Raw genomic sequence first — 26,850 nt, forward strand, 5'->3', positions numbered from 1 at the left:
CTGAGACGAGTCATGATTACAGTAGACGTATATAAGAAATGCAATTTACAAAAGACGTGGAGCCCTTTTAGCTTTAAGTACGCAACTGTTGTCTGTGTTTTTTATTCTTAATCAATAAAAGAAAAACCCTTTCACATAGTTAAAGGGGATGTATGAGGCATTTCTTTCTTAAAGGGGCAGGTCCCTTTAAGGACTCCAGCTGTTTAGTATTCAAGGCTACTTCCATAAAGTAAGTGGACTCACAAAGAGAGTGGTGGAAAAACAGAGACCAGAATATCCACCATTCAAACTCCAAAAATGTCATACCTACATTTCCCATCATGCAACCCTCCCTGCCTGGTTACTGCCTACATATTATCAAATCTCAAGTTTGTAACGCAAACTTTCTGCTTTAAATTTGTAGTCAAAGTCGAGATAACCCCGATAAAATCACTGGTACATCATCACAATTATCATTTATATTATATATTATCATTTTAGCCCACTTAAGACACCTCCGGAAGAGTAGGCTACTCCTCACGGCAATTAAAGCCAGTTATATGTGTGAGATTGCGTTGAATTAATTGTTATAATGCTGCATTCTAACGGCAGAATGATAAAAACAAGAAAACTTCCCATTTTTTCAGACCCAAGTGTCCACAAATGATTCCAAGCTGGTTTCCATAACTGCTAGCCTTGGACTCAAACCATTTAAATGTGTGAAGCGGTTTCCTACCAAGTGAAAACACAAAAAAAACCATGTACATCACGTATTTAAATGAGCTGAATTGATTGAATTAGTACAACGCTGCAGTCTGAACAACACGATGTAAATGCAGATCACATCTCACCAATCAGGACTGAGGACAGGAAATATTTGAAGTATCTTTTTTTACAATTTCATTGAGGTTGTGTTTCCTGTTTTCCAACAAGTAGCCCAAGAGGATTAAGTTTAAGCCCTGCATGTAAACACATGCTGTCTTTAAATAACTGCACCACTTGCCCTAACATGTTCCTGTTACGTAGATACCTAAAAGGTCGAGTCATTGTCGGCCTTCAAGTGAACTTTAATGGCTACACGGCTAATGTCATTAAGAAAAGAGCATCTTCTGCTATCAGAATGTGTTTTTGTACCTCTTCATTTAAAGAAAAAGAAAGAAAAAGTATCCCAAACTAGTAGAAGGGTTGTATCGTGGTTACACAACGTACAGTAGAGAAGCTACATGCTTTTTAACAAGGTCAGGGGACCAAAAATACAGCTCTAATACCGGACAGTAACCGAGCCTACTACACCGGATCAAAATACAGTTGGCCTGTACCTCGTCGAGCTCCCAGCAGCCATTCATAGTGAGCCGGTCGCTTATAAGTGCGATGATAAATATGCCACAGTGCACATGTCAGAATGATAGAGTGTGTGCAGGGTGTGTGTGAGGTATTCTTAGCACCGATGACAGTGCGGCCCGCCAAGTCCATTCACATCTCTAAATGGTGTCCTGGCTGCAAGACAAGGCCGCTCGTCCCTGCCAAGGTGTTGGTTTCTGCTTCACTCTGCGTATTCCTGCCTACAGTCGTGCCCTTTCTTACTACAAAGTGTAAGTGATATTGAACATTTTAGAGATTGCTTTCCGGAATCATTAAAACTCAAGCATTAGGAGAGAAAACGCCCCCATACACGGGTAAAAAAAAACCCTCAGCAAGAGGAGATTAATCATGCTGAAAGAGGAAAAGGGATGTTTTTTATTTAAATGTTATTCATGATATCAAATGAGGATATATTTATTAAGTTGGACTACACTAGACGAGGAGTGGGTAGATGTCCGGGGCAGAATCAAACTGCTGAGCACGTCCTCAACAACCGCCGCTAAAAGCTTATGAAATCATCTCCGTCCCTTTGAACGTGACAGGCATCCTCATCAGTTTAAGCAGAAAAACGTCCCACTTTGAGGGAACATTATGATTGAAGTTTAATACCCGAAACGGAGAATATGTTCCGGCTGTGAATGAGTCATCGTACAAAGTCAATCATCAAAAGGCCACAGTCTCAGAAAAAAACTCTTACGAGGGATCCACAGGCGCTAAGCTTCATGGGTAGCGCGTTGTGTGACACGCAGTCGTTGATCTGCGATCAGTCGTCCAGTATGTTTCTGCTACAGCCGTTAGCCTTTAACAGTGGTCGTCCTCCAGGATGTCCGGGTGTTCCTCCCAGAACGCGTCCCCGATGACGTCGCAGTGGTGGGCGTGCACCTTCCTCCTGCTGCGAGTCACCGCCACGTCCTTCTCCTCTTCGTTTGGCCGCTTCATGCGCTTGGTGACGGTCTCATCTCGCTGGACACAAACAATGAGGATTATGGGTCGTACCATTAGAGGTAACTGCATGGATAGGTACGTCACCGTTCTCCAAATCCATGATTGGAATCAATTTAAACGTCTTTTCAGCCCTGATGGCGTGTCTTGATTTATGCAGATAAAGAGTTCATTGCTTTAATGTCCTCCCAACTGTGAAATACTTTTTCAAAATGATAATGATGATAGGCTGTGTGGTATTAAGTTGATATAACTGCCATATTTTTGCGGGGGAATATACCACACTAGGGCCATATTTAAATAATTTATTTAAATTGTAATAACAACAACTGTTAAACACAAAAAGAAGAGCCGCTAGATGGCAGAAGCGTACAAAAAAAGCCACCAGATCCTAGCGATTACGTCCTGCCATATTTGTTATCGTGTTCTAGACTATACACATGTGGTATAATCGACAAAACGTGTTTGTTGTCTTTATAACTCACAGGGAAGGAAGAATATTGCCAAATCAGAGACTTCAGGCTACGCTGTCGTCCTTGAAACGCAAAGTAAGAAGAAATGAAGTAGTAGAAGAGCTGTAACCCTTCATCACGAAATCAAAGATATCTAGGAGTTCTCAGAGGGGGTTTCTCTGTATTCGTCATGCAGGCTCTAACCCCTCTACAGCAGCTCACCTTTTCCCAGATGAGGGTGGTGCCTTTCCTGTGGAGGGCAGATTCAGTGTTGTAGTTGATATCAAACTCAGAGAAGAGGATCTCATTTTTGTCTGCAGCCAAAGTTCCCTAGAGGGAGACATAACACAGTATGAGGGACTGAAAAGGCATCTCAACGTCCACACCACTAACAACACCACTAATATGACCACGTCAACATTTCCACCATTAGTAGCTGTTGTCACTTCATCAAGTTTTCCCCACAGCCCACTGGAGAATTACGTGACTTTTAGGAAACAGCTGTGTCAGTCAGTGGAAGTGGCATGTGGTCATTTCCAACCAGAATGAACCAGGAGTAGATCATGTGGTGACATAATTAATTATTTGAGAGGCAAACGAGTGAATATACAGAGAAAAATAAGGGCCATTCATCTACATTTCCTAGAGATCCAGAAGCATGTCTTTTTGGTAACATAGTACTTTAGAAATAGCTGTGCTATCAATGTTACAGAAGTACTTTTAATTACAAACAAAATAATTCATACAGAGGCATTTAAGTTGGAGCATGGATAAGAAAGCTGCATTTTTCATTATCAATTATTCTACTGATTATATATTCCTATTAATCAACGCATTGTATAATATGAAAAAAACATATTCAGTGATTTACTAATCAGACCCTATACTCAATTCATTCGTTTTTTTTTGCATTCAAAGAAGTGTTCAATTTATAATGAAATGAACGCAATTTTTTTTTTTTTTTTTTTTTAAAGCTGGACCATCAAATGCAGAGTCTATTTAATTGAAATATATCAGTGTCAGAAAACTGTTGGTGTCCATCACAAGGTAATGGAAATGTGTCTTTCCATCGTCTCAATATATTAATTCATGTGTTAAACTTTGTAATATGCAGGTCTCTTGTTCTTATGTGGTTATTTAGAGAAATTCAAAAGCAATAACAATAAAGTAGTGGTATCCCTCTTTCATAATCTTATAGCATACAGCATATTTGAATAAACACATGCAGCTATACATGACTCTGCTCTCACCTTTAAGCGATCCTCTGCCTGCGTTGTGGTGAGTCCCCCCTTTTGTACCAAAGTCCAAAACACTGTGTTGTACAAATTATTTATGTGACCTGAAAGACACGAGAACACACGTGGAGCAACACATCTTGTTTTTTTACAACAGATTCATCCAGATGTGCAAGATTTGTAGCTGGAGCACAGTGTGAACTTACAATCTGCTTGCCTCCAGCTGAGGTAGTCTCTGAGGTTGCGGTTGGTAGGATAAAGGACCACACGTCCATCAAAGCTCGGGGGGTACAAGAGGGGCTGCTCCCCAAAAAACTCCTTCCAGTAAAACACATACGACGAGGAGAACTGGGAGGCCACGTGAGTCATGAGCTTACTGCCAGAAGAAAAGAGGGAGGAATAAAGTCAATAGCATGACAAGCTTGAATGGGAATGACGTGACAGCAGTGTGGCAAAACCTTGGTACCTGGCTCTCCTCTTAAACCAGTTGGTGGTCCTCTTGAAAACAAAGCTGAACTCATCACTTTGTCCATACGCAACAACAACATCCTCCAAGTCTTCCACGACAGAGCGAGCACTCCGGGTCATCAAGCCCAAGGCCCTGTTATCGTTGGGCTTTGCAAACTTGTGCTGCTCTGCGAACCTGAAACAAAAACGCATGAAGAAAGTCAAAACAAAGAGCAACAACGCATCATCATCATCATCATCCCCATCGAGCGTGAGGAGGAGACTCACCTGTGGAAGTTGCGCCCGTCCAGTCGCACAACGATGTAGCAGTTTTTTAGACACGTGTCATCGGTTTCAAAGTTGCGGACGTACTCAAACTTGCTCTTGGCCATGTTGGTGGGACAGGTGAAAAGGCGGGCCGACGGTTTGACTACACAAGACCTGACGCGTCCGCCAAACCTGCAGACCTTTCCAATCAGCATGAGGGTTCTCCTGAGGAAGAAAAAAAGGCAACACACATATTAAAACACAGGCACAGCAGTTTAGCGGTCACACGTATAGTTAAAACATCATATTTTGAGTCACAGGTGTAGTGTTAATAGGATCCACATAAAAACATGAATCCATCACGTTTGGTCACATCCGGGACACATGAACACTCTTCTTATGGCTGCAATATTGTTGAGTAATAAACAGTGACTCATTAATACATTATCTTTGTCTAATGCTCTGGTGGTAATTGAAATATATCCAGAAACAGCCCAATAACAATAATGGACTCGTCCCTTATTCACATGAGAGCATATTAGCATAATGACATAGGTAAACATGACGTTACTTGGTATCGGATCGAAACGTTATTTTGTGGTTTCGCCAAGGCACAACAATCATATGCAATTATAAAATAATATATATAAAAAGACAACTCATGATGGGGTTATTAACGTTACGTTACTTACTGGATGTCATGTGTGGTGTTAGCCCAGTTCACCTCCAGCAACCAGCTAGCTGCTTCTCGGACAGCCGTTTACTTCCTGTGTCAACAACTAGCTGGTTCGTTGGTTACACAAAAACTATGTAGCATAAAAGCTAATAAAGCTGCGTCATCAACTGATATCTACATTTATGCTGATATTTGTCAGCTAATATGCTCTCTCTCTCACACACACATGCCGGTTTGTGTATTGGTCCGTCGTCGAACTCGGTCGTAGTGGCGCCACATACGTGTACGAACAAAGGTTCCGACAAGCCGGACATTCACAATACGTTGTCTAAAAACAAATAGCGTATTTCATTCGGTTGCTCCTTTTCCCACATTTAAAACCGTATCACCAATATATGCCTGCGCTGCTACATGGAGTGATTTATTTAGACAAACAGATAAACTACCAAACATAATCTGTGTTTTAGCGCCATCTTGTGGTTGTGGGCGGGGTAGTGCAATCAAAGATCGTGTATGAGCAAGAGGTTTCAGAAACACGTCGTACGAAACTTGTAGTTCGGTTGAAGGCTACGCTGTAGTTTCTTTAAGGGTGTATACTCAACCATAGCTAATAATAACTATCATTTTTTTACACGAATAAACAGTGAACCTCTCAAAATGAACACTTCCGGGATAGAAATCCCCCACACGACCAATGCGTTGTAGTCTGTGAGGTTTATCATCTCTTGAAATGGGCGCGGAGTAACGCTCAGCCTCAACTGAGGGCAACAACTTTTTCCCAGGATCCCTCGCTTTACTTTGTGCTGCGACGGTTGTTTTCAAACATGGAGGAGAGAGAAAGAAGAAGTGCAGAGAGTAAAGAAACGGCGGCTGCGACCTCTTCGAAAACCGTACCGGAGGCGGGCCGCGAAGCCGGGGACCGTGACGCCGACAAAACGGACGTCTGCTCGGATAACTTCGACCCTCTCTCGGCCTTGTACTCGCCGAGCGTGTCGCTTCCTTTCCCAAACGTCAAGGGCTTCAACAATGTGGCGGCGTACGAGAGCTTCATGAAGGGCGGCCGAGGCAGAGCCAAGCCGGAGAACGTGGAGAAGAAGCGGCTGAAGGCGATGAAAGGGGTGGCGGACCCGGCCCGCATCGAAAGGCTGAGGAAGCTCATCGTGAACAACCCGACGTCGGAGGCGGGCGAGAGCAGCGGCGCGCCGCGGAGGAGGAGGCAGCAGAAGCCGCAGAAAAATGTCCTCACAAGGATGCCCTGTAGGTTCAACAACCACCGGTCACCAGGGCAAGAACCTCCTTTAATTGGGGGTTCCCTAAGTCACATTTTCAGTGTCATTCAACACACAATCAACATGGCCACCCAAAGCCTCTCAAATAATTAATTATGTCTTCATTTATTAATGTGTCTAACCAATACTGTCTTACCCCTTGAAGTCACTTTAAAGTAGGTCCTGCCATTCAAATGGGAACCAAACATTTTCCATTATTGCCACAACTTCTTACTATTTGTGTCTTAGATGGCAATTAACTATTATTTCACATAACTGCTACTCATGTCTGCTTGACATTTTTTTTTTTGGTGTGTTTGTCAGAAAATAGTGCCAAATTATTGCAAATTTTCTTCAGCCAAAGAGGAGAAAAACAAAAGTGAATCCTCATAACTCAGATTCTGGAAAAGTTACGACCCAGTAGGAACGTTTAGCCATTTTTAGCCCCAACATTTATTTATTTTGCATAAATCTATTTGTGCTTCCTTCTATTATTGATTGGTTCTGGAGCCAGTTAAAAACCCGGTTGCCGTTTTGTCTGCAGTATGTAAAGGGAGTCCGTTGGGGGCGCTCTACCGATGTGTGGAGGAGAGGATCAGGGTCAAAGTTCACATCAGGACCTTCAAGGGCCTGAGGGGAGTCTGCTCCGGCTTCATCGTGGCCTTTGACAAGTTCTGGAACATGGTGAGCTCTTCACTGCTGCCAAGGATTGAATCTGAAATGAGCAACGAAGTCGACGTCTTCATCTTCACCGTTTGTGTCTCTTTGTCAGGCGATGGTGGACGTAGATGAGACGTACAGGGAGCCTCTGCTCGGAGAGGCATTCTACCACGAAAAGGCCCTCACCATTTCACGGGTAGGCAGTAGACTTGTATTTTCTCAATCTGTAAAAGAAAAAAGACAACATTAATTTGGTGACGACAATATGAAATCTCTGCAGCTCTTCGAGAAGCTAAAGCTCCAGGAAAAGGCAGGAGGCGACGAGCCAACGAAGGAGTCCGAAGCGCAGGAAAAGGCCAGCAAGCATCGGCCTGCAGTCCCCAAAAGTACTCCGTCTGCTTCCAGGAGAGGGGACAGCAGGACGGAGTCCACACCTTCAGACCCGGTTAACATCAAAGAGGATAAACAGAAAGCCTCGCTGAAGGCCGGCGGTCCAGAGGTCGGGCAGAAGAAGGAGTCCAAGACGTACGGAAAGGTCCACACACGCCACGTCAACCAGCTTTTCATCCGGGGTGAGAACGTTCTCCTGGTTAACCCACAGCCACTCTGAACGTCTGTAAATTAAATTAGATTCAGAGGAATCAAACGTATTGTTATATCATATTGATATGGAGTTTTTTTTTTTTCGCCCACCTGAGAAATTAGCTTGATTTTGAGGAATAAAAGCTTCTAATTATAGTAATTTCTTGTTTTTTCTTTTTGTCTGACATCCACGTTAATAACCGTGTGTTCTCGTTATTGCCCAGCAGGTGGCAGCATAAACACATTAGTGCCAGTCTCGCGGAGGCCATTGTCATCTCAAAGAGCTTGTCCCTTTATGTTGCTTTTCCCCGTTAGTTTGAACAGGGATGACAGCGCAGTCTCAGCGGACTTCATAAATGCATTATGAATAATTGAGTTTGTGAAGCTCGAGATTGCAGATGGCACTCAAAAGCTGTCATTTGTCTTGACGTCTCAGATTGCTTTTACTCTTTAATGGGCACATTACCCATAAAAGCACAATTTACTGCATCGCGTGGAAGTTGTAAAGATGTTGCTTTTTTCCCCCTCTTTCTTCTTCTTCTTTCCTTCTGTTTGAAATGCCAGAGGTTACTTTTGGATGACGAGTGGCACAGAATGATTGTATGTCGCTATAATGTATTCTGGGTCTGTCTTATTTTAGTTTTTCATAATTTGACTGCAGTGTAATTGGCCGTCTTTCTATATATTTTATGCCATGTGTGTATATATATATATATATGCTCTGGTACTTTTTCATATTTATATTATTAGTGTAGCCCATTTAACAGTCTTCCTCTCCAGAGAATGAAAATTGGGGTCAATTGTTTAATGCAAGCTGTGTTTTAGTCATGTTTGTCACACCAGTGAATTCCAGCATACCTTAATGCAATATGAGAAGGGCCGCAATTAGACGACACAATCGTTCTCCTGAGTGTATTCTATCAAGAGTAATCAGGCCACCCATCTCATTAGGACGAACCGTAAAGTTCACCAGTTAAGTGGATGTTGAAGGACATAAAGTATCTCCAATAACTTAACTTAATAAAGAAAAACCTACTATTTGGCGTTGCAGGAAAGCTTAAACCAACAACGTCTGTTGGGTTTAACTGCTGCACCTGTCGCAAGAAGCATCAGTTAATTTGTTTGCTCTTCCACCCCCTGGATTCAGCCCGTAATGTCTTAATGTGATCTAGTTTGGCATCCTACGGATTTTTGCACCCTGCATGCTCATTAATCAGCTGATTTGCATGCATTGTTAAGCCTACATCCCCCCCTGGTTTTTTGTTCTCCGGTCTTTTCTGCCTTTTTATTAATATAATTTGTAAATGTGCACATTTATCGGAGACCTGTCTCTCATTACCTCAAACGACGGAAGTTAACAAACTCGCATTAACTAAATCTAATTTCAGAGTCGATGGCGGTGGCTTCACTTTTTGCTGCTTGAAGCTCTTTTGAATGAGGCTAATGACACAGCGCACCAAATAACACACACCATTAACAAATTTCAATCAACTGTTTAATGTTGTAGATAAAGAATCGATGTGTAAATCAAATCAAAATGGGAACAACGCAAAATTTCATTTTCTCAAGAGGATTTTTTTCTTCTTACATTTGCATATGCTAGTGTTTCAGTAACAATCCCATTTTTTATTTTTAGAGAAGATCAAATCAATTTGAAGTAGAAAACAAAATGAATAAAACAACCTCTACTGATATATATATATATATTTTTTTTGTTTTAGAAAAAACAGCAAACAGATTTTGGTCATTTTAATGCTTCAGACTCAGACGCAAGGCTACTACGTGTTAGTGTGCTCAGCCTCTCGGAGCCCTTGGGAGAGTCGAAAAGCACAACTTCAATCCTCTCGGGGCTGCAAAAATCCACCGCCTTCTCCTCGGGTCAGTGAATTATTCATCTCATCGTTGACGCACCAAAAAAAAAAAAAAAAAAATGTCAGGCGGCCAAGATTTACTTATCACTCGTTACAAGGGTCAGGAGGCAACTACCGGCAGGCACTTGAACCGCTGAAGAGCAACGTTTTGTACATCTAACAGATCAGTTCGCTGGTGTGCAGCTGAATGGGACTGTTGATTATGCGTCGACCCACGCCTGCGTACAAACTGCATCCCAACTGGTAAAAGTGCTTCCTCTCACTCGACTCGGAAGATCGCCACGTTTTTTAAATGTGTAACGTTAACAAAAAAAAGGGTGGAAGGTCGAGAGGGCAGCGTTTACCGAGACCGACATTTATAACAAGACGACAGGTGATGCAACGTTAATAACAGTCCGACACTTGAGGCGTTGAATTAAAATGAGCTCAACGTTTTACATCTTGGGTCTTCTTTTTGAGCTCTGAAGTTAAATGTTTAAAGTGGAATTAGAAAAGTGTACGTTGGGACAAAAACAGCGAGTGAAATAATTATTGTTAACGATTGCATCTGACATCTGTACAGTACGCTTGGCTCGAGGAGTACAAACACAGTTGTTTTGTACACAGTACAGAAGCTGCATTCTGCTAGCTGTTCCTCAACACTGCAGTCGCATCGTTTCCTTCAAAAAGAGGTTAAAACTGAAGAGAAAAGGCAAAAGGTCTTCCAGGCACTCTGTGCTGTAACAAAGAACCCACAACCCCCCCTGTACGAGGCTTTTTCTACCTACTGATTATCTCATTTGGATGCAAACTGATTCGAATATTCTTCATAAGTAAAATATATAGATATATATTTTTATATATATATAGCAATACAAAAGGCCACAAATGATGGTCTGTTAAAGGAGAAACTCCTCAAATTAAATCAATAGCCTTCACTCCAAACACTCCACTCATTGCTTTAACTGCAGCGCTGACGGGTCCCGTCGGAGTGGACAAGGACGCCGCGTCGATGTGCTTTGTGTTACGGGTCTTGATTCATATCAGATTTTGCTCTGTACGATACAACTCTTCACACCGTCGCTGCCTCTCATACAGGAACTTCATAACTTATTGGTACGGGCTCCAGATTTCTATTTACAGGTCAAAGGAAGAGCTACGACAAAAAGAAAAAAAAAGAGGTAACTTGACGTTCTTAAATGTACATTAGGAAGTTAAAATGGCTGATCATGTTATTCAAACTTATCATTCAGTAAAGTTACTGAGAATGCATCTCAAAAAAACAACAAAAGAATTACGCAGCTACTGATACATAGCGTTTGCTATTCTGGTGATTCCACTTGATTGAGGTTATAAAGCGAATCCCCCCGTGACATTCTGGCACACGCTTCCCCATCTTCTCACTGACTCATAAGCAAACCAACGAGGCACACCGTTGTCCTCAGTGTGTGTCTGACCATCACCCGAGGGCAGACAGATCATTGGTTCAAACACAACACAAGCACACATTCATTAAGATCCGTATCACTACACAGCATGTTTTTAAAAAAAAAAGGGTGAAAAAAAGAAGGAGATTGCAGGATGTTGGTATTGTGATAGTTGACATTATTCAAGTACTCTTTGTTTGCAGCTCATAACAATCCTTCACCAATGGACGGAGAGAGATAGAGAGAGAGAGAGATATAGAGAGAGAGACAGATAGGGAGGCCACCACTCCACGAGATAATCTTTGCTCTCCAGCTCCATCACTTTCCAAAGTTGCCGAAGTCAGCGAAGGCATCGTGTTTGGGCTGTTGGACCATTGCAGGGTTCATCCCCATCCCCATCCCCATAGCACTGGGCATCCCCATGGCCATGCCTCCCTGTGGCATCCCCATGCTCATACCTCCCTGTGGCATCCCCATGTTCATGCCCATCCCCATCATGGCCTGGTTGGGCGCCATGCCCATCCCCATGCCCATGCCCATTCCCATGCCAGCACCGGGGTGCATCATAGGATTCACAGGCGGTCTGACTGTTGTCGTTCCAATGCTCATACCGGAGAATCCCTGGGAAAGCATGTTGGCAGGTACCTGGTTGCCTGGAAAAGACACAAGAAAACACAATTAATGTGAGGAACATCCATCATTTGATGGGATTGCTTTGAAGGAGAGCCTGGCGAACGGTGCCATGCCAGATCGACTCACCGTGTTGGAGGGTGTTGAGCGTGGGCTGGTTTTGCTTGGGTGGGTGCATGCCTGGGCCCAGGAAGTCCAGGCTGATGTTAACCGAGGAGTCTGACCAGGTGGCAGGGACGGCTGCTTTGGCTCCGGCGGCTTGAGAGCCCATTCTCTGCTGCATGGGCTGCATGGATTGCGGTGTTAGAGGACCCCCCATGTTCTGCAGGGGCTGAAAAAGACCCACGCAGTTAGAGAAAGAGCTCACCCAAGCTAAAATCACAGAAAATATACAGTGATAAGATACATAAGAACTGCAATACTGAAACACATGATGAGAAGATACAGGGCCTCATAATTCAAGGCCTTTGAACCCCCACTTAACCTCAATACCGTCATAGAAATCTGCTCTATCTATCTGAGCTATGCCTCCATCTGCGCTCGTTAAAACATACCATCTAAAGTAACTCCAGTAAAAGGGAGGTGGGCGTCTTCTTCGTGGAACAAAGAACGAGGTCTTTTTTTTAGGTCAACAACCTCTTAACATGGAAATACAGTCGACATCCGCAGGCTTTTGTTTGGGTTTTTTATGTTTTTTTTTGTAACTCAGAATTGATTCTTCTCATGCCGTGTCAGTAACGGGAGGAGTGGGCGGAAGGCTGGGCGGTCTCTGGAGGAGAGGAGCATCTGGTGAGGCTGCATGTTAACCCCATCATGCCTGTCCTCCCATCTTTCAGTCACAACTCGTACTAACTGATGTGGTCAACAAGCAGCGTAGACTCGGAGTGAAATTCGTCTCAAAATTTGATGCTTAATACAATGGCATTTAGTGGTGGGAATCGTCAATCATCCCTTTACTGGATCCGTGCAGAATCCTTCAACAAAGCATGGCAATGCATCATCGAATCGATGATTTCTCCCACCTCTAATGGCATGAAATGGTTAAGTTACTGTGTACATGCCAGAATATTACTCATAGTACTCATATTTGATGGCCAAGGCCAGCTGAACGAGTCTGTGGTCAGAAGATTACAAACACCAATCCTCTTTATATATATATATATATATATATATATATATATATATATATATATATATATATATATATATATATATATATATATATAAAACATATAGAGAGAAGTACTGTCTACCTGAGCAGAGAACAAAGTCACTCTCCCTCTCTGTGCATGTTGTAATGACAGCTTCTCTGAGCTTTGTTTAGAGAGTCACAAGCACAAGCCTTTAAGAGCATGCTAGTGCACGTGAGGGTTTCCACTGGCTGGCTCACCGTCGCTGCCCTGCCCTGCACTCATACGACGGGTACAGCTGATAACGCTGGTCGACCGATGAGGAAGCAGAGCACCCACCCTCCAGTTCCCCCTCAGATAAACATTGATAGTTCTGTTTGTACAGTTAGCGGCGTCAACGTTGAGAGCTGTGTAGAAGCAATAGATATCCTCTGAATTTCAAATTTGTATTTATTGCCGGAGTCATTTTCCTGGAACAATACTGATATTTGGCTGTATAAATAAAATAGATATAAAATAGATTTAAATTATGTTTTTTTTATCTAAATAATATGGTGTATTCTTCAGTCTAAAATATAAAGCAAGACATATCTATGATTTAAAAAACACAAACAAGCCTAAAAGTTTCAGTCCGGCCCGGTATCCATCAAAACTGAAATCATAAAGTGTATTGTTATTTTCCTGACAATATTTTGTTTCCACCTGTATAATTTAAGCTCCCTTCATGAGTCTTGTAATGATATGTACAGCAATACATTATTCAAAAAGGATGCATGTGTGTGTGTGTGTGTGTGTGTGTGTGTGATGCGTGTGCTTATCAGTGCGACCATGCATACCTGTGACATGGACTGGGGCAGGACTGTGGTGTTCATGCTCTGTGTGCTGCTCATGCTAAAGCTGAGACTCTGGGAGGAGCTGAGGGATTGACTTTGCCCCATCAAGTCAAACAGGTTTGCTGAGGCAGGAGCGGAGCCTGAAGCCGAGACTGGGGCGAGGGCGGGAGCGGCGGCAGGACCTGTCATGGCTGCAAAAGGGTCACTTCCACCGGCGTTAACAGGCTGAGCAGTTGCTGGCATCTGACCTCCGGGGAAGGCGTTCCACTCTCCAAACTCCCCATTACTGGCTGAGGGAGGTGCTGCTGCAATGAGAGAGAGAGAAAAAAAGACAGCATACATGCTTAGATTTGCTATCTAAACATGTGTTTGTATTGTGAACTGTGTAAATAACGCTGCAAACAAAAGTCACTCAAGCATTCGAACCAGTCAGCAATTAAGTTGCGTCTTCCCTGAGACCAGTTTTGCTTTATCCAGGGCATTCTCAGTGACCATGTTTTAATTTTTCATCGAACTGGCCCCGCTTGTTGTCTCCGTCCCTCCTCTCAAGCGCCCTCCACCCCCACCGACTTCTTCCCCCGTCCCTGTCTCCTTGTCATCCATAACAGGAGTTGATGTGTGTCTGTTCTTGTTATGCAGAGCAGGTAGCGGGCTCCATATGGCCAGGGCTTCCTCCCAGCATCCCTCTGAATATTCTAGCAGTATGGCTGTAACAGCACACGCATGCACACACACGAACGAAAAAGAAAGTCTTGAAACCAACCAGATCCTGAGGAGAAGCCGACGGAGGCAGCAGGTGAGGAGAAGTCGGCAAATCCGCTGATCAGGTCTGCGTTGAGAAACGGACATAAACACATACATTTTAAGCAAGCGAGCTCCAGGTGTCACCGTCGTTAGCATTCCTTCAGTGTCAGAAGTGTAGGAGGGAGGGGAGGGGAGGGGTGGTGCATGTGGATAGGTGGAGAAGACCAAAACATCTGTTCAGCGCTCCCGCCCTCTCCATTCACCAGGGACTGCTCCAAAAACATCTGGTGCACTTAGTTCCTATACATCAACTCCCTCCCCACGCTGTCCCCAAAATCTGAAGCTGGAATGAGCAGCTGGGCACCGTGACTGCAAGAGTCTAGCCCCGCAGTCACTGTGGCGTTTCATGTTCTGTGCACTGTTGTGACGGTGTTTATTCCTGGATTTACTGCTGTCTAGCTCATTTGCTAAGAAAATACAATGTGTAATTAAAAGCAGATTTTGTGCTACTGGAAGGTGTCGTGTTTTTCAGCCGTTTCCTCCCTCCCGAGGTGTTGAACTATGCCCAACACGTCTGGTATCAGTTGCATTTCTGCGGTTTCTGCATAGCAATGTATCCAAATCTTCACAAGACGGCAACAACGAGCACATTAACAAAATGTCAGGGTATTACTTAAAAGCGGTGACATTATACCTGTGGCAGCAGGCTGTTTCGGTGTTGTGTCCACCATTATTAGGTCAGCTAGGTTGGTACTGGCGGGCTGAGGGGCTGCTGGCTGGAAGGAGGAACATTTGCAGGAAGATAAGGACAACTATACACATATCAATACCGCTTGTATCGTACATGTGCTCCCGCTACCTGTTTGGTGGTGGTCTCCGGGCTGTTATCTCCCACGTAGTTGGCTGCGGCTCCCAAGTCCACTTTCTTAGACGGGACTCCTCTCTTCCGCGTGGCTGTAGTCTCTGTTGCTTGGACTATGTGTACACTCTTAGTGGTAACAGTCTCCTCTTCATCTTTGAATTCTTTCCCCGACTGGCCATTGTGAGACGAGCGACCCCGGTCCTCATCGTGGTCACTACGGCAACAATAACAACTCTGGTCAGACAGTTACAGATAAGCTTGTCTTTGTCCATCAAAGAAGAATACAAAAAACAAAGATGTAAACCATGTTCTGGATGAAGCCTTTTGTACTTTTCCCCTGTATTTGTGTCTATTCATGGCCTGATCAGTAATTTAACCATTCAATTAACAGGTATTTTCACAATGTAACTGAAAAGTTTGACTTATTTTTCTCACGTGAAAATAAAGGCTTAATATAAGTCCTGTTGTAAGAACTTTCAACAGCATCAGAAATCAAATTGTGAGTGAAACCATGTTTCATTTTTCCATTTTGGACGGTGGGGACTTATATTTGGAATATGGTGTGCAACTTTCAGTTAAAAATGTCAACAGATATAAATATGAATGTCTGTCTCCAACCTGAATCGATCTGGCGAGTCGTCCCGATCCTTCTTCCTAAATCTGCTTATGGTATCGTCGATGGTGTTGCCGATTTTGTCGCTGATCTCCCCCAGTTTCTCACTGAAGGGGAACTGCCCTTTATTCCTCTCCCAGTCGTCGTCCCACTTCCCCCGGCTCTCGCTGGAGTCGTACTTATCCCCCGCTGGAGGCGAGGAATTCAAAGTAGGTGGAAAAGGAAGATAGATAGACGTGAATTTAATGAAATCCCAAACGTTTTATCATCTGGCAGCTTATATATTACTCGACTGAGAACTTACCGTAACTTCGGTATCCCATACTGTCTGAGGAGACCCCGATGTATTTGTCTTTGTTCTTCTTCGACTTTTTCCGTTCTTCCCGAAGCCTGTCATCGTCCTGGCAGAAATCCACCATCTCCTTCACCTTCTGACGCACATTCACACCTTGGTCCTTCCCATTCTCATCTAGAGACAGAGATGTGGAGGTAATGACACCGTCAGTAATATAATAAATTAAATCAGCAGCTTTTTGTGTTAACTTAACAATGCATTAAAAGCACACATACACAGCCAATAAATACAAATATCTCCATATAGGGAGAGTTTAATGTTCTTGTTTGTAAACGGTTGGGAAGAGTGAAAGCAGCTTTAGGCCAGTGGTTTAAGGGTTTGTGGACTAAGCAGTGCTTAGTGCCTCCGTCCATTCATTACAGCTCACACTGAAGCCATTGTTAATAAACACTAAACACAACAATGCTGAAATAAACAAACGTTTGTTTGTTGGGGAAGCTTCCTCAGGTCCCAACGATACCTTACCTACGAAGTGGTAGCTTTCTAACGACCTCAGGTCATACAGATGTTCTCTGGCGCTCGTAACCACCCGCTCTGATCCATTCCTGATTAGATGGGCCAGCAGCAGCAGGGACTGAGGAGGAGACACGCAACATAGCAAAAGTGTTAAAATCTTAACTCGGGCGGGACTGAATTGGATCAGTTGGTTATGATTATATTCATCGTAAAACATTCAATACGGAGCATCTCAACTATGTGAGGCATCTAGCCGTTTCTGTTCCAAGGCCAACTGCGTTTGATCGTGAGTTAATAAGATATCCGATTCTTGCCTGTAAGTAATGAGCAGAAAATGTGACGTGAGAGTTACCAGATGGCTCAGAGTTGGGTCTGGTCCGATGTTTTGGGTCAAATAAAAAACTGTAATCTGTGTTTAGGCCTTCAAGCCTTGATAATTTAGCATGTCTGTTTGTGAGATGTTGCAACAGTACTGTGGAATACCTTGTAGACTCTCCGCCAGTTCTTCTTGTTATCCCTCAGCATGCGGGCCCACAACATATTCATCACCTCTGGGAACTGCTCGTACATGAACGTGGCTCTGATTACAGGAAGACAAAGAGGGACATATTGGACTTTTCAGTACAAAGTATCCCACGCATGGCAAACAACAACATGGTTAAACGGTTACAGCAAACTTGGAAAGTATTTCAGGAACTACAGCTTCCTTAAGGATATTTCGATATTTCCAAGAACCAGAAGGATTAGACAAATCAGATCATTAAAACAACTAAAAGTGACCTATTTCCAAAGTAGCACGGATCTCCTCAATGTTTTAACTGGTTCCTTTTCTGCTTTAGTATGTAACCACAATTAAAGTTAAGTTTTACTCTCAGTTCAGTTTAACACTGTCTCTCATCGGCTACATAATTCGAATTTAAATGTCAAAAAGAACATTTTAAAATTCCTCTATACTGAGTACAGCCGTTTGAATAAATGCTGTAGATGATGAAGCAGGGGCGAGGCTGGCAGAAAAGTACTACCTTGGAAACAGTGTCTTTTTTTGGGCAGGGCTCAAAAACCAAAAGTTTAAAATAGGTTCCTATGGTTGAAATGGAGGGGAATTCCCTGTACAATGTTCCTGAAAATGGCATTAAAAGAATATGACATTTGTATGTCAATTATTCAAAAACTGTATTTTTCTCACATGCCTCAAAAATGGAGACTAATTGAAATACAACTGATCACTTTGGGGGTGAAGCGTTCTTATAAAGATAACCTTTACATGATATTGCACAACATGAGTTGTCCTTACCTGGAGATTTCACTCATTAACTGTCCTGATGGTCCCCATGAGTCGTCATTGGTGGCCTCTCTGACTTTGGACTCCACCTCCGAGTAGTTCATTACCACGTTGGTTCTATACAGGAAGTAAAAATCACTTCATTAATTGACTCTGAAATGATGAGCGTGTTCTAGTTCTAGTTCATTGGAAATGAATCACGCCTAAATATGTGGCGTCCACAATAAGCCAGACAGACAATAATAGATGAAAGCTACTCTTATTAGAGCCACACCCGTACACATGTCCTCGTAGAGGCTAAACGGACAATGAGACAATAGGCTCTTACAAATAAGGGACTGAACAAACAATTGCAAACCTACATTCAACATGAACACATAAATGAAACCTCAAATACCTCAAATAGAGCTGTGCTGATTGCTGGATGAGCTATTGTTTGTTGACATTCTAAGTCACTAACTAGAAAAGAAAAAGGGGAACTCAAATGGGAATCTCAGGTAGATAGAAAGCTTGTTTTCTAAATCATGTACTCAACAGGGTTGGTGGGTTAGGCAGCCTGTGAACAGCAATGTTTACACAGTAAAAACTAAGGCAAAGCAAGCACTGTCCTTTACATATTCAATCCGCTTACATAAATAGATCAGCTACTGTTAGTAGGTCTACTTAAACACCATCATAACCAGCACTAAGCTTATGTCTTTATACAAGGTATAACAAAGGTATATTGATATCCAATGCACTGACCTAAGAGTGTAGCATATAGCGTAAACATGTTCAATGGCCAGTCGACTTTCTGCATTTTAATTGTTAGTCTGTTAGCTTGATTATGTACGGTTTCTTACAGGACTGCATAAAAATAATCTATAAAAGAACCAGGCATTTTATTCCCAGTAATTAAGTGAGCCCCATCACAGCCAGAACATGTGGAGGCAGAACGTTTGAACCCTGCGCCTCCTCATCCCTCCTCCCTCACTACTGCCACATCAGCAATAAAACGTACCAGGCCTGAAAGAGCAGCACTGAATTGATGGCTCTCTGTGGTTATGGAGTAAGGCTGCAATACAATTGCAAGCTGAAGGGTATGGTAATCACCATGACAACATACTCTCCTTTGGAAAATAAAAGTGGATTAAAATCAGTTTAAGGTTAAACTATGGGTTAGAGTAACTTTATTTATAGGGGAGATCCTGGAGAGACATCAAGCTTTATCCTGAATCAAACAACTCTGTGTTCACGACAATGTCCATCATGTCTGAGTTTCAGGTGTCATTAAGTTTTCTCATTACTTTGTGTGCTATGTGACTAACTGCACATATCCTGGGTCTCTCTAGCGATGTTTGCACAAAGCTTCATGTTTGCATGATGTAAAAAACAAGAGATTCTGATATGATGATGCAACACCTTTTCATTTCAACCACTGCCCTAGATGTCAGCCAGATAAAACGGAAGTTGTGACACTCCCACAGTGACACACTATCACCCAGATTTCCGTTAGATTGCAGATTGTAATGTATGTGAAAAAAAAAATTCCCTTGTTGTTACTCATTAACTAAATTGTACCGTACCCTTCATATAACAACTAATGGTTTCTTTCATTGAAAGACCTGCTTGAAACAGGATAAAAACATTGCTTGTATGCCCTACCACAGCAAAAACCTCACCTTAACCATACAACAAGGAAATATTGCATTATGCCACACCGTTAGTGTCACTTTATGAAAATTATGTATGTCAGTCAATACAAAAATGTGTCAATTTATGAATGTTACAAATCCAAAGCTCTTTCATCACAATAGAAAAAACAAGAGAAAAAGGAACAAGAAACTCCTCTCCCTTTTAATCTTTAAAAACATGCACAGTTCCCCCTTTTTCTGTCTGCCCCCTCTTTGGGTTTCGCTCATGAAAGTAACCCAAGTTTAAGGAGATCACACTGCCAGTGCATTCAGAGGGAATGCCTTATTGGATGGACGTAAGAACACCCTATTATCTCTCTGGGGTCTGCAAAATTAGCCTTTAAAACTTTGCAGGGAGGAAAAATTGTGCAATAACCTTTAGCAGTACAGTACAGTACAGGACAGCATGCTCACCGTTAGCAGCTAAAAAGTAAACCAGAGTCCAAAGCAAAACAAAAAGACAAGCAATACTCAAGGTGTTGTCGAAGTTCAGGCTTGGCTGGAAATATTCGCAGGTGCTAAATAACTCGCTGCTGGCCATGCAGGCTTGGGCTGTCAAGGCCTTCAGTGCATGACTCATTATGAGTGCACAAACAAGGACTCACAGTGTACATATTTTTTTTTTTACATTTTCCCTGCCAAACTCCATCTTCATTCCAATAAAAACACAGTGGAAAGTTAAATAGTAACTAATGCATCTAGTTGAATTAAAAGCATGACATTCTTGTTTCTCTCTCTTCTTTCATTCTGCAGCTGGATCTCTACCAACTATAGTTGCAAAACACTGCAGGGTCACTGATTAATAAGTGTTATGTTGGACAACCGTAGTTTATCTTGTTGTTCTTTGGAGTGACACATGATGATTTAGCCAAAATATCTTTACCACTGAAGTTAAATAACAAAACACATTAGATAAGAGTGTTGTACGTTGCATATTGTACGTGGTTATGCAGCAAAATAAAATGTGTGTGTATAGTGTGTGTGTATATATATATATATATATATATATATATATATATATATATATATTACTGTATATATACAGTATATATTACTGTATTATGAGGTAAAGCGTTCGACTTATGGAGACCTTGAGGTCTTTGTTTATGTTGTCTATAGTCTCCACTCGACAAGCGGCCTATGGTGTATAACGAACAAAACAATTTGTTTGCAAGCCAGCCATGTGTTATAATTTAAAAGTTGAGCAACTGACTACATGTACTGTAACTTTACAGCTACTGTAACTTAGCTACAAGTGTCACAACAATCACACAGGACAGCAACGCATCACTACACCCCGTGAAAACCGTTATATTTCCAGAAAGTGGTAGCCAAGCAAGAGGGAGAGTGTGTGTGTGTGTTTACGTATTCACATGTAAATAGATTCTCATTTCCAGCTGATTATTCAGCCCGAGAGCTGTCAAACTAGCTTAGCTGGCTTAGCCTGCTCGGCTAACTACCTTAGCCGGCAGGCTATATGATTAGCTAGCTTGTCGGCTAGGTGAGTTAGCTTGCACTGTCGGAGAACAACAAAGCTAACGTGAGCTCACAACCGCAAAAATGTTATTCCACACTAACTAAAAGGGAACAACCGGGAAGAAAATGAACAAAAGACGGGGGGAACTCACAATCAAAAGCGACATATTGTTTGTCAAAGACAGCTAACTAAACAGAGGTGCTAGTAGCGCGCAAGCTAGCTAACTTGTTCCGAGTGACGTGACGTCAAAGTTTTGGGTACGTGTCTCTTTCAAACAGGTAAACTACAGCCTCAAATATCACGGACTAGACGTTACGTAGCTGGGGAGATACTCACGCTTTGTCAACCAGCTCCCTAACCTTCCACATGTTCAGCATCTTGGCTCCGTGAAAATGAGCTTTCTGCCTGGACGAAAGGCTTTTTTTTTTTTACTCCACCACGAACACCGAACACCAGTCCTTGAACTCTGGAAAGTAAACTCTTCTTCACCTCTCGCTCAAGACAGGAGGCGCAAACGCACCACTGTGAGTGTGCGGACAGGAAAGGTTACTACGGGAAATGCCGCTGTAACGTCACCGGTTCCGCGTAAAGCAGCATTGGAGTTGTAGTTCCTAATCAGCGATCGGGCCTACAATAACTACATTTAATAACATTTAATAAATCATTTAATTGGGTTGGGTTGTGGTGCTCAAAACACCCCAAATGTAAATAAATTATATTTTACAAACTCAACAGTGATATCTCTTTCCAGAAATGTGCCTATGATAATACAAAAAACTTTTATTAGGATATTTCTCACATTCTCTACAGCTGATATCTCCAAATCTGGGCAACTCACACCAAAACAACCTAGATTGTTGATAAATAGCACTATTAGTAAAAGTCTCTTCCCATCAAAGATCTATGGGGATCCACTGGATTAGAGCAAACATGAATCATTTAAAAGTGAAATATCCAGAGAGGCCCTGTACAAACAACAAAAACATCCTATTATGATATAAATGCCATTCTATTATGAAAAAGTAATCCAACAGCATTGAAGTCAAAAATGTGGTTTTGCAAGAAATCTTCATACATATGATTTCTATGCATGTTGGTGATGCATGAAGTGACCATTTATGTATGACTGATATTCCATAATGGTGTAAAAGTTAATGAGTAACAAGACGTTTCTGTGCAGTAGCTTCCCCATTTTCTTTAAAAAACACAAAACATTTTAAGGCAGCTTTATCAAAAGTGTGTGTTATGTGTTTCAGCATCTAGTGACAGTTCAACTATATTATCCAGAACAGACAATTTCTAATGTTTTATCCTACATTTCTTATTTGTTTCTATTCTCCGTTGTAAAACTATGCCTGGTGGTTGATGTTTTTTTGTTTTTTTTGGTCCAAATGTATCCCAGCTTCCTCAAAAACTATAGCCTACTTCCTCATCTGCGGGTCACCACCCTGTGTGTTCTCCATCCCTCCTCATCTGGCATTCAGGCATGCTACAGTGACCCAGTGATGCTGTGTGACAGGCCAGGCAGGGCACTGGCTGTTTGTGTCAATCCAGATCAATCACTCCCTCTTCTGGACGGACAACGTCATCAACGCGTAAAAAAAAGGTCACCGAGTGTACTCAAGCCGGGTCTGATGTGGTGAGCAGCGAGGTCACCGCGGCAAGTGAACACCCTTGACTGACTGAGCATCACCCGAAAGAGACACAGAAAAAGTCATTTCTTCCACCTTGAAATATTTTTTTTCCCCCTGATTCTCCTGTGACTGGGCGTGAACCAAAAAAAAAAAAAAAAAAAAAACACATGAAGACTGTTTGTCGTATTGATCGATATTCCAGTGGGCAAAATATGCCCTCGGATGCCTTACATCCGACTGGGTCTCTGTTTCCTAATGATACGTTTAAATATGGCCCGCGGCTTACACTTCTATAGGAGAGCAGGAAGAAACAACACAATAGCCAAAATACAACCCATTTGAGAAAAAAACAACAAGAAACAGCACTTAACAGCCCAGAATGCACTGCACCCACGGGAGCAACCTCAATTACTGTTACACGTCCGAAGAGGAGAACTCCGGGAGAAGTGATTGCTGAGATGGAAATGGCTGTGTGTGTGTGTGTGTGTGTGTGTGTGTGTGTGTGTGTGTGTGTGTGTGTGTGTGTGTGTGGGTTGGAGGAGGAGGATGGATAGAAAGGCACTCAGTAAAAAAGATCTTTCAGAAACACTTTGCCTCGGTGACGTTGACGTGAGCTGTTGATTGACATGCACTTCTCGACAGAAACCAGAGCTATCAACCTATCTGCCACGCATTAAGAATGGCACGGTCCTCGGGGAGGGGCCTAAGTGGTAAATGATGTTGCTCAAGACACTCTCTGTCAACAATGTGTGTGTATTTGTGAGTGTGTGAGTGCTGAGGATGGCAAAGTATTCAATCAAAGCTTTGATTGAAAAACCCTTGTGTCCTTAAAGATCAGATTTCTGTACACTGACATATAGGCTGTATGTGTGTGTGTGTGTGTGTTTTAAATACAGTATGGTAGACTCCGGGTAAAAAACACAGAGCTAGCAGAAGCCTTAATTGCAGAAGTCTGTTCTCAAACAATATTTATGCAATTAAATTGTGCTGTCAAAGCAAGCTTCAGAGTTTGTTTTTGTTTTGGACAGTTAAAATTTTTTCCGGAAGAGAAAACAAGCAAAAACATTCTCTGTGAAGGAATCTTGTAGACCCACGTTCCCTCTTTAGATACGGAGAAAATAAAATGTCAGCGTTTCCTTGATATTTCATATTTTATAACCACGTTCCATTCATCATCTTGCTCTTCGGTTGATCGTCAATTTGGTCTACTGAGACCAAGTTGTCACTAACAACTTTTGGAGTTGAGGGGAGATGAAAAAGTAAAGCCGGGATAAACAGGATGCAATTGTAACACAAGCGGCACTAGGGGGCACTCTGACTTCTCCGGTGCACAATGAGGGTGCACACATGTGAGTGTGTGTCAGTCAGTGCGACCACTGGGGGTCCAGCCTGTGTGTTTACACGGCTGAAGTTCCCATGACAAATGTGGTCAGGCCATCATCTCGACTTTTGGGAATGTGCTCTTACAACTTTGCTGTTATTCTTCCCCCTGCAAACATGTGCTTCCAATCTCTCAAAACACCCCCCCCCCCCCCCTCCTTTCCATTTCTTTTTCAATGTCATTAGAAAACAATGTTCTTTGTTTTGCACATTAGCTATGAATTAACGGCCCCCGCCAATCTTTGTGCCCACAGAAGAGGTTGGGATCGGCGGAGCCACTTGCATGGGGCCCAGCTTCCCTCCTGTCAGAGCCACAGTTCCACCACGGCTGTTGTATTTCAGGCTGTTATTGTTGGCCCTTTTGCAGCCCCGGTAAGATCTTTAGTCCTTTTCCCAAGCGATATAACCCCCGCACACATCACACAGTATCTGACCCCTGTCTCCATGACACATGACAGGTCCACTGTAGTGTGTGTGTGTGTGTGTGTGAGCACTTTTGAGTGTGTGCATGTACGCATCCACGTAAATGTGGAGTAAATACGTGCGACGCGCGGAGCAAATCTGGCACAGTATGTCGGTGTCGAATTATGCTAAAACAATGAGGCCACTTGTCACATGTTCAAAGACGCACAGGCAACCCCGCTGTGATCTGAAACCACACACACAGATGTTCCTAACGGGACTAAAGTAGCATTCGCATTCCTGTGGATAACCAATCTGTTTATTTTTCTTCTCCAAACCGGACTGGATCGCCACTTTTCCTGGTGAGAAAAAGGACAGAAGATGATAGAAAAAAAAAAAAAAAAAAAAGGAATACAAGGAGGCTGATGAGAGGCTCCCACCACAGTTTAGAGCTCCGGAGCCAACTGTCACTCCTGCTTAACCGGCAAACATCAGCGCCGGTGATTTACGGGTGACAGTAATTCAATGTATAATGGGAGTTGATGCCAGTGTGCGATACTTTGCAAGTTAAAACTGCTGTCGTCTCATTCCCCCCACGCAGGAGGAAAACGAGCATGTGAAGGCTTATGTTTATGAGTCAGGATGTTACGGCGAATCCTGTTGCTTTGTACATGGGGCGAGAAAAAGCCCATGTAGCTGCACACACACACACACACACACACACATGGGGAGAAACCCACACATGTATGCTCAAGTCCTGAGAGCATCTGCTCCTTTACAACCAGATTGAATTAGCAATTACAGAGAGTAAAAAACAGAACAAAACATCTGGAGCTGTAAGCAGCAGAGGTTATAAATCTGAGAGGGAGGGGGAGGGGGGGTTGGGGGGGGGGGGATATGAAAATGAGCCAAAGTGAGATTCTCAAGGACAGTGTCTCCGATTGGCCCATTAACATGCCAGGGGTGTCAAAAAGGACCCGAGGCAATGGGAGAAATGGGACAGAGCAGAGGGCTTTAGAGGGCATACAGAACACCAGTGAATTGAGAGGTAGAGCGTACGGGGGGTGAGCACGGCACGGGGGCCAGCCTGATACCGTAGCAGAGCGATATGCAGTCCGTATTAGTGGAGATACGTGGATGTTGTTTATGTCTTGAACCTCCCTCGCAGGAAATCACCCCCACGATAAGCAGAGAGAAATCTGTGGAAAAAGCTGAGGGGGGAAGTTGTGAAAAAAGACTGGTTTTGGAAAAAAAACCGATGTGGAGCTGTGGTGTGGGTGTTAGAATCAAGAAACACAACTAAAAACCTCTGGATCACCACTTTGCCAAACCATAATTACGCAGGTTTGGACACAAGAACGTGCTTCGAAGGCCGGGGCGTTCGTAAATGTATTTTAACGATTATATATCCAGTTTGGTTGAAGTCCATGTAACTGCGAGGTTGGAAAGCCACAGCACCATTACCACATCTGCTTTTGCTATTATTGGCACAATAAATTACGTAGGCAATTTGTTTGCGCTGTTGTTAGAGTAATAGAATCAAATTATCCCATGTTAGGGAAATGATTATGTACCAAGCGGAACCCATCAGGGATTCACAAGGCAATCAGTGAAGCAAGACAGGTCCAGTACGTCATCTGAAAGAACTTCTCAACCCTCGGATAAGAGACGATTGTACCTGAAGCAGACCCACTAATCTGGTAAGAGTGCTAAGTCAGTGCCTCGGCGCCAGATCTCCGGTGCGACATCAAATCCTGCATGACGATTAAAAAAAAAAAAAAAAGGCACCAGAGTGAGAGTCATAATTGAAAGAGTCTGACACGAGCAAAACATGTTTCAGAAAAACGAAGGACAATATCAAATGAGCTCTCGTCAATTAAAAGTCAGTTTACGTTCCCACTCCAAGGCCAGGCAACCGCGGCGGATGCTTCAAATAGGTCAAGGTTGGGAGCGAAGACAAAAGTTGGTCGATTAGCAGTCGAGGTGCAACATTCACTACTTTGTATGCTAATCTGGCAGATCATCATATCGCGTAGGCACTGCCTGCGATTCTACATCTGCGCGCAGTCATTTAATTATCCAAACACAATTCACAAAAGTCACTGGAAACAAACCAAACCAAAATAAAATAATTTGCATATATTTAAAAGAGCAGATAAAGTCCCCCGGGGTTGGTTAATATTTCAGAGGCATAATAATAATATGCTAAATCATTCACATTTTATCCAGCAC

The 26,850-nt window shown here is 42.8% G+C and overlaps 3 protein-coding genes across 5 annotated transcripts; 1 reads left to right on the plus strand and 2 right to left on the minus strand.

Moving 5' to 3' along the window:
* Window positions 1-360: 360 nt before the first annotated feature.
* Window positions 361-5,584, minus strand: thg1l (tRNA-histidine guanylyltransferase 1-like). The gene is made up of 7 exons (XM_084010176.1): window positions 5,377-5,584; window positions 4,706-4,909; window positions 4,437-4,613; window positions 4,177-4,346; window positions 3,986-4,074; window positions 2,958-3,065; window positions 361-2,304 (listed from the first exon to the last, which is right to left on the minus strand). The coding sequence occupies exons 2-7, from the start codon at window positions 4,897-4,899 to the stop codon at window positions 2,143-2,145; spliced, it is 900 nt and encodes a 299-aa protein (XP_083866302.1). The 5' UTR covers window positions 4,900-4,909; window positions 5,377-5,584; the 3' UTR covers window positions 361-2,142.
* Window positions 5,585-5,926: 342 nt separating this feature from the next.
* lsm11 (LSM11, U7 small nuclear RNA associated) lies at window positions 5,927-8,895 on the plus strand. The gene is made up of 4 exons (XM_084010174.1): window positions 5,927-6,617; window positions 7,173-7,312; window positions 7,401-7,484; window positions 7,569-8,895. Exons 1-4 carry the CDS (start codon window positions 6,185-6,187, stop codon window positions 7,896-7,898), a joined length of 987 nt encoding a protein of 328 aa, XP_083866300.1. The 5' UTR covers window positions 5,927-6,184; the 3' UTR covers window positions 7,899-8,895.
* A 458-nt stretch (window positions 8,896-9,353) lies between these two features.
* On the minus strand, window positions 9,354-21,701 carry clint1a (clathrin interactor 1a). 3 transcript variants are annotated; one of them, XM_084010293.1, is made up of 12 exons: window positions 21,539-21,701; window positions 18,065-18,169; window positions 17,254-17,350; window positions 16,780-16,888; window positions 16,264-16,428; window positions 15,965-16,148; window positions 15,344-15,560; window positions 15,179-15,260; window positions 14,504-14,569; window positions 13,744-14,042; window positions 11,907-12,108; window positions 9,354-11,800 (listed from the first exon to the last, which is right to left on the minus strand). In XM_084010293.1, exons 1-12 carry the CDS (start codon window positions 21,577-21,579, stop codon window positions 11,466-11,468), a joined length of 1,902 nt encoding a protein of 633 aa, XP_083866419.1. In that variant the 5' UTR covers window positions 21,580-21,701; the 3' UTR covers window positions 9,354-11,465. The 3 variants fall into 3 exon arrangements, with proteins under 3 accessions (XP_083866419.1, XP_083866418.1, XP_083866420.1); XM_084010292.1 differs by having other exon boundaries at window positions 13,744-14,045; XM_084010294.1 differs by lacking the exon at window positions 14,504-14,569 and having other exon boundaries at window positions 13,744-14,045.
* Between the last annotated feature and the right edge of the window lie 5,149 nt (window positions 21,702-26,850).

Source organism: Eutrigla gurnardus (assembly GCF_963514095.1).
Source record: "Eutrigla gurnardus genome assembly, chromosome: 5".
NCBI lineage: Eukaryota > Metazoa > Chordata > Actinopteri > Perciformes > Triglidae > Eutrigla > Eutrigla gurnardus.

Bases quoted from the DNA above. Each gene is read 5' to 3' on its own strand.
- thg1l (XM_084010176.1), bottom strand. From the start codon at position 4,899: ATGCTGATTGGAAAGGTCTGCAGGTTTGGCGGACGCGTCAGGTCTTGT. The intron at 3,066-3,985 runs GTGAGAGCAGAG...GTCTCCCTCTAG, and splicing joins AGGCAGAGGATCGCTTAAAG to GGAACTTTGGCTGCAGACAA. The intron at 2,305-2,957 runs GTGAGCTGCTGT...GTTTGTGTCCAG, and splicing joins CCACCCTCATCTGGGAAAAG to CGAGATGAGACCGTCACCAA.
- lsm11 (XM_084010174.1), top strand. From the start codon at position 6,185: ATGGAGGAGAGAGAAAGAAGAAGTGCAGAGAGTAAAGAAACGGCGGCT. The intron at 6,618-7,172 runs GTAGGTTCAACA...TTTTGTCTGCAG, and splicing joins TGTCCTCACAAGGATGCCCT to TATGTAAAGGGAGTCCGTTG. The intron at 7,313-7,400 runs GTGAGCTCTTCA...TCTCTTTGTCAG, and splicing joins TTGACAAGTTCTGGAACATG to GCGATGGTGGACGTAGATGA.
- clint1a (XM_084010292.1), bottom strand. From the start codon at position 21,579: ATGCTGAACATGTGGAAGGTTAGGGAGCTGGTTGACAAAGC. The intron at 16,889-17,253 runs GTATTCCACAGT...TCTCCTCCTCAG, and splicing joins ACTGGCGGAGAGTCTACAAG to TCCCTGCTGCTGCTGGCCCA. The intron at 15,261-15,343 runs GTAGCGGGAGCA...TCCTCCTTCCAG, and splicing joins CGGAGACCACCACCAAACAG to CCAGCAGCCCCTCAGCCCGC.